General features: G+C 35.7%; 1 protein-coding gene across 1 annotated transcript; it reads left to right on the top strand.

Moving 5' to 3' along the window:
* The first annotated feature begins 4,262 nt into the window (after window positions 1–4,262).
* LOC135610233 (9-cis-epoxycarotenoid dioxygenase NCED1, chloroplastic-like) lies at window positions 4,263–6,351 on the top strand. Its single transcript, XM_065104488.1, has one exon. The coding sequence runs from the start codon at window positions 4,372–4,374 to the stop codon at window positions 6,247–6,249; it is 1,878 nt and encodes a 625-aa protein (XP_064960560.1). The 5' UTR covers window positions 4,263–4,371; the 3' UTR covers window positions 6,250–6,351.
* The last annotated feature ends 5,182 nt before the right edge of the window (window positions 6,352–11,533 follow it).

Here is an 11,533-nt window from a genome sequence, read left to right as displayed (position 1 = left end):
TATGTACTTAAAGTTATTTATTTTTACTATCTTGTTCACACTTTTATATATATACATATTATTATTAAATATGATGATAGGATTATCTTGATAAGAGAAATTACATAGGTTATTTTTTACTATATTAAGAAGAGCTAATAGTGTTGTAATATATAAAATAAATATAACATTGATAATATACAACTGCTATGACTAGTATGATTAGTCAAACTTAATATAGTATTATTATATTTATTAGACTTATAGGCCATTTTTTTATTTGTGTGTCTATAAAATATTTTCAAATTTTAAAATCTAGTTAAGTAAAATTATTTTTAAATAAATTTTATTTTATTTATTCTTGATTTTAAACCCTTTTATATCTTATCAATTAATAAGCCAAGTGAAAAAATGATAGATTTTGTGGTCCTATCTAATTAGGTAAGATGTATCATGGATATAATTATATTTTGATTATGGTTATCAACTAATATAGAAAAGAAGTATAGGATTCATTAGAATATGATATTAATGGGAGAAACTCTCTTAATTACTTATACTAAAACCTCTACTCTCAACTATAAAAAGATAGAATCTTTTAGGGACTAAACATATAATGTAACACATTACAAATTGTTGTGGGAAACAACTTTGAGCCGTGGCCTCGGGGCCGACGCGGTTCGGTTCGGGTCTGGACGACGAGGATCTCCCTAGGGCATTCCTCGAGCCCGCTGAGGCGGTCGGGTGCGGTGTCCGATCGGGACGGTGTAGCCGTCTCCTCCGGGCAGGAACTCCTCGCTTGCGCGTTCGGAGGGGACCTTCGGCTTCGCACCTGCACAAAGGTCGGGCCGAGGTGCTCGGCCTGACCCCTCCGACGATCAAGTTAGCAGATGTGGAGGGGGTTTCAGATGAAGAAGTGTTTTTGTGTGTCTGTCTCTCCTCCCCCCTTTCTGATGAACGAGAGGGTATTTATAGGGAAGCTTACTGCTTCCTGAGCTGCCCGCTTGCATGGGGCAGGCTGGTAGCGTCTGACTTTGTGTTGGCATGGCGTGAAGAATTGAGCTTTGGCAGGATGTTAATGCGTCTCGGTCGGCGTTCTGGTCTGCATTGACCAGGTGCTGTTGCGTGAGGCGTCATCTGACGTCAACCGAGTCTTATCATAATTACTATCCTCATCACAAATATTCTATCATCTTCGTATATGAACCAATCAATTAGAGATTATAGATCTACTCTCATATTTTCTTTATCCCTAAATTCATAGATTTTACAGATATCATTATAAATCTCAAATCCAACGATGATATACTTGCAAATCAAATAATAATTTTTTAAGTAATATTAAAAGATATATATTATAAATTTAAAGATATATTATTATTTAATTTTAAATTTTAATATTAATATTTTTATAAATAATAAATATATTATAATTTGTTAATGCTTACACGATTTTCGTAGGCAAAAGGTGCAAGTTAGGTGATGAGTGGATGTTCCTTGTGCTAATTCATCGTTGTCCTCCACCAATGCACCCATCGTTCTCGTACCTTCCTTGACGTGGAAGAGAAAACAAATGGCCCGCCTGTATAAAATGTAGTCATCGTTCCCTTGTCCAACTTGTCATGTCGAGAGCAAACGCATGGCCCGCCCGTCGAGCATCTTACAAACCACCACAAACACGTTATGCATCTCGCCGCTGAAACACGACGGAACATAAATAAATTATCATGCCATTTAAGTTCTTTCGTCTGCAATTCTTCGGAAATGGGACTAAAACATGTCCTTATCTCTGCTGCCCTTTTTTGGTACCTCCTCGATCTCCTCCTCTTTGTTTGTTGATCCTCGGTTAATCTCATACGATTTGCTTCGTGTCATTGTCTTTGCTTATTTACTCCTCCGCTGCTAATACTTCAATCTAGAAATATTTATCAATTCATAATCAATCATGACACTCTAATAAAATCCTTAATCATGTTAAAATATTTAATAACTGAAGTTTCTCAATCAAACTTGTATTTTTAAATAGACTATTTTTCGTCAAAATTCTTAAAGATCATTTTTTTTCCATCCAACGCTCTCATATTTATTTTTTCCATTAGATCTAGTCTTGTGATTTGTAACACTTTAGTCTATTTTTTGACGTGTAACTTACACTAGTTGATTTTCCAATGTATAACTTACACTATTATGTGCTAACATGATTTGATTCTCAAACCAAAGCTCCATTTAAAGTTGTAGTGATTGATTAATCTAATCCAAATTTATTGTGAAAGGTTTCTGGGTTCAAACACCTATAATAATTAAATTTTCTATTAAATAGATATTTAATATAAATTTCTTTGTATTTTAATAAAATTTCCAACAAAGGAGAGATTACATATTTTGCAAAAGATTTTGTGAAATAATCTATTGCATTGCTTTTTGAGAAAGATTGTGTGAAATTACTTCTTTGAGGGGTCCAATAATAGGAAAAAAAATATGACATTTTCAGTTAGTTAATTTTGAGCCTTATAAGGGTCTACTAACTGTAAATATATCATTTAAATGTAAACAAGATGACACAAATGGCCAATTAGGGTTCTATTACTCAAAAAAATTACCTTGAGTTGTGAGGCTGATTTTAATGGAAAAATGAAGTCTTTTTGTGGCTAATTTCATCCTTGGAAAAATTAATGGCCCATTAAGAATTTATGTTTTTTTGAAGTAATGTTATATGTGAAATGAGCCTCAAATGAGGGTCATTTAAACCTATCCTTCTGCAATTTTAAGGTTTTCTGAAAATTTAAGTCAACACTTTGAAGTTACACTGATTTTGAAAGAGATTATATTATTTTCTGAGTTCTATTGGAAAATGATGTAACCCTATTTTTTTCATCTAAAAACTTCCCACATTAAGATATTGAGGAGGATCTTTAAAAGGCCTAAATTATAAATTTTAAAAAAATTTAACTTATTTATTATTGAATTTCCGTAAATTAATCTCAACCAAACTGAGGAGGAGACTGAGAAGGAGAAATGTTGAGAGAAGGGATTAGAGGAGAGAAGAAGTCTTTTTTTTTTTTAGCTCAAACGAAAGGACAGCAACCACATCTCACACAAATATTTGATAATTATATTTTCACCAGATAATTATCAAGATTTATGGTCCTCAAATCTTTGATAATTATATTTTCCATGTCAATATTGGAACATATTCTATATCTTCAACCACAAAAAATAAATATTTCAAACTCTTACGTCAATAGATGAAAAAAAAGTTACTTTCATACATTCAATAAAAATAAAATTGTCTATTTCATGGAACTTTATTTACAAAATACTTGAACCTTACATTAGAATTTTTCCAAATTAATTTGAAGATCGGATATCATTTCTTCTACTTTCATATATGTTTTTCCAACTTGTTCTTATTCATGACTACAATTATTCTCCATCTCAATTGATTCATAAAACAATAGGCCATGTAATAAATGAAGATCATTAGTGATGAAAATAATAGAAGATAAGAATAATTATTGAAGAAGCTTTATTGAAGTAACTTTAGCTTAAATACATTAACATCCCTCTCCTATTTATACAAATTAGGAGGAAGATTTTCCCTCAACAGAATAGAGATTTTCCTCAACAGAATAAAGAGATTTCCTAAGAAAATCTTATCTTCTATCAATTAGGACTTTCAATATTAATCAAACATAATTTACGCCTTGATTGGTCATCGGCTGCCGGATGTATTTAGACTTGAGGACTTTCATACACATTTTATTTAAATGATAATTGGTAAACTAATGGATATATCGGAGACAGTCATATGCCTCATGTTTTACGAGAGGTGAGTAATGGTACACCGTGAATCAAATAAATGGGGGAACAAAATATCTCCATTATTGTCGAAAAGATAGAACGGACATTGTTGCCATAAACAAAGACGATAGAAGTGATTGGTTATTATAGTTATTGTCCGACACAGAAAGGAGGAGAGAAGATTTTTTGCCGCATTTGTCATCAATCGACGAAAGCAAGCATCCATCCAATAGGCATCCCAAGGAAAAAAAATCGATGGATCTTGTGATCTGCAGAGCTGATCAACATCCGTAAATACGTGAATACGGTTTATTATGATTGTGAATATGAAAATAAAATTCAAATATCAGAAAGAGAAATTAAGGTTGCTGTCGAAGGTATCAATTATTTCAGGTGGGACTCAGGTTAAGTTATATCCACAGGTTGGTCGGACAGGAGAGGAGAGGAGAGGAGCGGAGCAACCATAAATGAAGGTCGGTCCCCACGCTCGCCACTCGCACCACTCATCCTCCAAGGGAGGAAACCGAGAGGCGAGGAGAGGAGGCGCTAACGCCAGTGGACCACATTTTCTGCCTTTGTTCATCCAGTAAAATGGATGTACTCCTGATATCGTCGTCTTCCTCAGTGTCGGCCACCTCCCGCCGGCTCCGAATGCTTGGTCCATCCAGGCTTCCACCACCAACATCCTCCTCCTTTCCTCCTCGTTCTTTCCTCCGCATATCGGCCGTTAGAATAGAGGAGAAACCTCGTGCCGCGGAGCCCAAAACCAAAACTGCTCCCACATCCACCACCACCACCACCCCGTATCAGGATAACAAACAGGACTCAGGAATCAGCCAGCGGACCAACCACAGGCCAATTCCTCCCCGTCTCCAGCCAGCACCAGTGTCACGAGTACGAGCAGCACCCTCCCCGCAGGCGACCTTTTGCAACGCACTCGACGAGCTCATCAATAACTTCATTGATCCACCCGTTCTCCGTCCCTCCGTCGATCCACGCCACGTCCTGTCCAACAACTTCGCTCCAGTGGACGAGCTTCCTCCGACATCCTGTCCCGTGGTCCGCGGCGCCATACCACGCTGCCTCGCCGGAGGCGCCTACATCCGCAACGGACCCAACCCTCAGCACCTACCCAGAGGGCCTCATCATCTCTTCGACGGGGACGGCATGCTCCACTCGCTCCTTCTCCCCCCGGCAGGGAGCGACGTAATGGCCCCCGCCATCCTCTGCTCCCGCTACGTTCGCACTTACAGGTACCTCCTCGAGCGCGATGCGGGCGCCCCTATCCTCCCCAGCATATTCTCCGCCTTCCACGGAGCCGCTGGTATGGCGCGCGGCGCTGTTTCTGCCGTCAGGGTACTGACGGGGCAGATGAACCCGGCCGAGGGGGTGGGCCTCGCGAACACTAGCCTGGCCTTTTTTGGTGGCCGACTCTACGCTCTGGGCGAGTCGGACCTGCCCTATGCCGTGCACGTGTCTTCAGAGGACGGCGACGTTGCCACGCTGGGCCGCTGTGACTTCGACGGGCGGCTCTTCATGGGGATGACCGCCCACCCCAAGAAGGATCCTGTCACGGGGGAACTGTTTGCCTTCCGTTATGGTCCCGTCCCTCCCTTCCTCACTTATTTCTGGTTCGACTCCGACGGGAACAAGTCGGGAGACGACGTGCCCATCTTCTCGATGCGGCAGCCATCGTTCCTGCATGACTTCGCAATCACAGAACGATACGCTATCTTCCCAGACCTCCAGATTGTGATGAAACCGATGGATATGGTTTTGGGCGGGGGTGCGCCGGTAGGGTCGGACAACGGGAAGGTGCCTCGCATCGGAGTGCTCCCTCGCTACGCCACCTCCGAAGCAGAGATGCGCTGGTTCGAGGTGCCCGGCTTCAACCCCGTCCACGCGCTCAACGCGTGGGAAGATGGGGACGAGCTAGTGCTGGTGGCCCCCAACGTCCTCTCCGTCGAGCACGCCTTGGACAGGATGGAGCTCGTCCACAGCTGCTTGGAGATGGTGCGGATTGACCTTGGGAGCGGAGCCGTGTCGCGGACACCGATGTCGGCGGCCAACATCGACTTTGGTGTCATAAATCCTCGTTATCTGGGCCGGAAAAACCGCTATGCCTACCTTGGGGTGGGTGATCCGATGCCCAAGATATCTGGGGTCGTCAAGCTCGACTTGACATTGGCCGGCAAGAGCGACTGCGTGGTGGCTCGGCGGGACTTCGGTTCAACCGGCTTCGGAGGAGAGCCGTTCTTCGTGGCCGATGGGGAGAGAGAGGGGGAGGACGAAGGGTACGTGGTTTCTTACGTGCACGACGAGGGGAGTGGCGAATCGAGATTCGTGGTGATGGACGCTCAATCGCCGGACTTGGACATCGTTGCGGAGGTCCTGCTGCCGCACCGTGTTCCTTACGGATTTCACGGGCTCTTTGTGTCTCAGGCTGAGCTACGATCACAACGCCCGTAGAAATGATTACTGCATGGGTATACGATCTAAGCAGACTGTAATACTCGACAGACAAGATGGTGTGTCATGCTTTAGCTATAAGATACTTTCATGTCCCCTCTATGCTATAGATACTTTCATGTGATATAATGTTCGTCTTCATCATGTTCATTTCACCTACCGTTGCAATTAAAGTATTGGCATCATTCACCAACATAAGCGATTACCAAAACACGGAGGGAATGAATACTCAACGAAACGAAGACCAAAGAGCTAAGCATCAAGTGTCCATTTCATTCGATGTATAGAAGATAGCGTGAAAGACATCGAGTTTCTCGATTGATAATTATTATTAAAGCTAAAAAAAAGACAAAAAAGATTGATGGGACGTGCATCGAAAAAGACAACACGAAACACAGTCTGGAAACAATCATATCAACCTGAAAGGTAATCATATCGCTTCTTATAGAGTTATTATGATGTAAATCTTTGATGATTTTACACAGCTCAACTTTGATTACTTAAAATTATCATTACCTAATTAAAAAGGCCTTGCATCGAATATTTTCCAAGATAAAAGACCAACTGCTTCCGTAGGTCCAACTTAATACCTTAAATCGCTCAAAGGGTCTAAGTGGACAAAAGAATTGGCTCCAGCATAAGTGAAACCTTCGGTGAACTAATTTTAGCCCGTATATAATTTTAATTAGTTTTAATCAATAGTAAATGTGTTCATGAAACAGAGTCATAGTTGGATTAAGATTTTAAGCTCACGAGTATTCCAAACACAAACACAGTTAAAAAAGAACCAAGGGGCGTCCTTCTCATTGTTCTAAATTTTGGTCGAAACCTTAACATCACATTCTACTGCTAATCTTGGTTGATAGCATGCTGTTACGGTCCAGCTTGAAGACCAATCTTTTTTTTTTTGTAGTCCTTTCAGTATGTACCGACGTAGGAATGATGGAAAGTTGCCCTTTTCGTCCTTCCATTTTGAAGACCAATCTCATTGGTCCTTTAGGAATGATAAAATAAAAAGAGTTAACGATTTCCCTCAAAAAAAAAAATAAAAAGAGAAATACCAAATTTTACCAAAAAAAAAATTTGGTATTTCTCTATGTGATCTAAAACCTCAGTATGCACAAAAACTCAAAGCAACACTTTCCTCAAATTTGTTTAAAACCTTCGTTGAAAAAACCTTCCACATCACTAATTTAACTAGGTTTTTGAGATCAGCCATCTTATCTTTAAAATTTTAGCCTGGTTTATATCCTATTTAGAAGCATATTAATTTTTTTCCAAAGTAAATAATTATTTTATTACTTGATTAATATATGACAAATCATACCATGCTTCTTAAAGTATAGAATATCGACAAATTCTAGGGCTCAATTATAATTTTAATGGGAATAGGAAGATGTCCTAATTCTACTAGCAAAGTGTGAAGTTAGTTTGCACATCGATTTCTTTCTTGATATATAAAAGAGAATTTACACTCGATAAATAATTTAGTAATATCTAAAATATCATCAAAAAGTTCAGATAAGAAACCAAGAGAGGGTTTCTCTTTTGATTAAGACTTTGATTAGTAGTTTAGCATCTGATTTGACTTCAAGTTTTTGAGAGCCCAATTGTAATTTTAATTTCTTGTAACCTAACCTTCCAAGAGCTCCCTTGCATGATGGATGATGATGCATTTTCTATTGCCAGATTTGATGACAAAGCTCACCCCTCTAAAGTCCTCCTATCGATAAAAAGAACCATAAGAGTTTAATTTGCATCAACCCTCTTGTGGTTTCTTCTGCTTTCAAACTTGTCAAAAAAATGTAGAACTCAATATATAAGCAAAAGCTTTATAAATAATATGAGAGTCAAATTTCTTGATATCCTAAAGAGCATATCATTGTGGCACCATTTTTCCAATCATTCAAAAAATCAAAGGACACATTAAGTTTATTTTCAAAGTCCTACCATACCCTCTTTGCAAATAGACAATAAAAAAATAAATGATCTTTTTTATCAAAATCTTTATAACATAAATAACATGCATGATTAGGGTAAATGTTCAGCTTAGCTAATCTATCAATGGTAGGTAATGTTTTATGAAATAGTTTCAAGCAAAACACCTGAACTCTTGGAATGATTGAAAATTTTCATATATAATTCCAATAGTTATCTGCATTATTATTGTAGATGTTCAAGGCCCTTATGAAGCTATGTGTTGATTTGGTTAATGGTTGTTGATTTTGTTTTTGACACAAAGATCCTAATCCATTCCTTTAGAATGATTCTGTTTTGCTATAGAAAATTTTTAATAATACTTTTTATTCTATGTGGATTCTTTTTAAGAAATCAAGTAATTTTGAGAGCATGAATTGGTGATGCATAAAACACTCAAGAGTAATTTGCTAACTTAGGAAAGGTTAGAGCTATTCCAATAACCATGTTTCTTTTGGATATTCAAAGACATACCATCCAATATAGAATTAGGGGCCTTTTCAAAGAGAGATCAATGAATCAAGATATATAAAAAAAAATTTACCCTCCCTAACATTGAAGAAAGAGAAAATTCTCTTATCTTTTCCCTAGGAGTATTTCTAGGGGGAAAAAATTAATTTAAATTGATCCTTTTATTAGTAATATCCTCAGAAAAGATTTTCTTAATGATTTCACAAGATTTCTTATTAGCCCCAAAAAGAATTAATATCTCATCAACCTACATCAAATGTGATACTTTGATTTTGTGCTTAAAGTTAAAAGGGATTAAGTTACCTTAATTTATAGCTTGGTTAAGCATCATGGAAAGAAGTTAGGCCACCATGGTAAGGTGAAAAAGGATCGCCTTATCTCTTTGGCTCTTAAAAGTAGTTTGAAATATTCCCATCTACAAGACATGCAAATATACGGGGAAGGGATACAATTTTTGATCCAATTAACAAATTTTTTGGTAAACATTTAAAATTCTATAAGCCTTGATGATAGCATTCTATCATAGTTTATCATGAACTTTCTAAAGATCTAGTTAGGAATAACAAATAAGTTAACATCTTTAGAGTCATGAGCAATTTTCTTAGTAATAAGAATATTATCATAAATACTATAGCTTGGGAGAAAAAAAAATTACTCTAAAGAAATAGGACAACTAAAGATAGGTTTTATACCATCAACAAGTATTTTAGTAAGTATTCTAGAATTAATATTAAAAAAAATAAATTTGAAATTATAAATTTTTGAATGATTGATACATTTGGGTGTAAAAAAATAAGGAAGGTCTTTATACCCAAATGTAGGTATTAAGACCACTAAAATAATTATTCTCACTAGCAGAAAGGTGAAGAAATGATCTATGAATCAAATATAGTGAGAACCAAAACTTAAGCAACAAGTACATAGCTTATAAGGTAACTACTTAGAACATTGAAAATGAGAAAGAAAACCTTAGATATTAGTGATGTATTTGATAGGTGATATTAAAAAAATATAGAAATATATTAAGAGTCTCAATTGATCTTCCAGATATATCCTTTATGGTATGAAGGGAAACACATGTTTATAAAATTTATTGCTCTCATAAAGAATCATATAGTCAGATTCCATTGCAGATATATAGTCAATCTATAGTGTCACTAACTAAAAACTTGCTAAAAAATTAAAGCTAAAATAGAATTAATAGTCTCATTAAACATGAATGATAAAAGAACTTTGATACCCTCTATTATTGAGTGTTTTAAAGTGTCCTAAAGATTCATGATAAAGATTGAGTTGTTTTACATTTCTCAATGAAATTTACTATTGCACTTGGCATGTTATGTCTTGTATGATCCAAACTTATACACTTATTCCTAAAATAAAAAATAAAATTTAATAGGCAATAATAACAACAAAGCCTTAAAATCCACACGCAACATCATTATTATCCCACCATTAAGCTCTATGAAAAATTTATATTTTTATTTAAATTATGAGTATTTACTTCTTTATTTATAATATCTAATAAAGTCTTTCTATGTCTTACTTTACCTCTCTGCATATCATTACTAGAAATAGTTTTACATCTTGTAATTATAACATTTACATGTCTTCTTAGCACATATTTGTATCATCTTAAATAGCTCTTCATCATTTTATCCTCTATCAAAACTATGCTTAATTTTTCACAAATAAAATTTATTTTCTATCATTTTTAGTAACTTGACACATCCACCTTAGTTTTCTCATCTTAATGATACAAATTTCTTATATATATTATTTATTAATCATCTAATACTCAAATCCATAAACAATAATGCTCTTATTATTTTTAATTTAAGAGGTATCCATAATCATATAAAACTCCTAATGCCCCTCTTTATTTTAACATTCTAGTTTGCACTTTACTTTATAGATAATATCTTCACCTTTCTTTCTATCTTACTAAATAATTGATCAAAGATATATAAAACTTTATTTAATGAAACTTTTTATCCACACAATTTAACTATATACTCAAATATAATTATAATATTATTAAAGTAACATCTCATATATTTAATCTTAGTCTTACTTAATTAAGAATATTTACTTTTCAAGTTTATCTCTACAACTTAAATTCAAAATTAATTTTATTTAAACTCTTATTAACTAAAATAATATTAATAATAAAAAATACATCAAGTAGGTTTATTCTCAATATAAGTTATAAGTTTGTCTATTGCTAACGTGAAAAGATAATGACTTAATATGGATTCTTGGCTTAGTCTAATACTAATAAAAAAACTCATTAAACTTACTTTATGTAGTTCTAATAGCGACCACTATACTATCATATATATCTTTTATAATAACAATATAATTAGTAAATATATATCTTTTATAAAATCTACCATAATAAATCTCTAAGAACTTTATTATAAGTTTTCTCTAAATTAATAAATATAAATATTTTTTCTCTCTATCATTTTTTAATAATGATCTCAATAAATAAATAGCTTCTGGCATTTTCTTCCAAAAATAAAACGAAATTAATCTCTAGAGTGCTAGTCATAGGTGCCCAGCAAGCCAATCACGTGAGTGATGGCACGTGTGACTTGATACAGAATCTTTTTGCTTATTATATTTTGGCGTATATCACTTTATAACTATTGCATAAATGCATATATATATTGTGATGTCCTTGGATTTGTGCAATGGGAATCGGATCGTGATGAGATCACGATAATGAGATCGATTCACCTTTAAACACATATCCTAAATAATCCCGGTCATAGGTTACTCGAGAGGGACATCGTGATAATCGGATAGACTGGTGTGCTGTATACCCGTCCAT

Source organism: Musa acuminata, chromosome BXJ2-4, assembly GCF_036884655.1.
Source record: "Musa acuminata AAA Group cultivar baxijiao chromosome BXJ2-4, Cavendish_Baxijiao_AAA, whole genome shotgun sequence".
Classification (NCBI taxonomy): Eukaryota; Viridiplantae; Streptophyta; class Magnoliopsida; order Zingiberales; family Musaceae; genus Musa; species Musa acuminata.
Note: the sequence above shows the minus strand (reverse complement) of the source record. Positions and strands in the feature narration are given on the sequence as shown.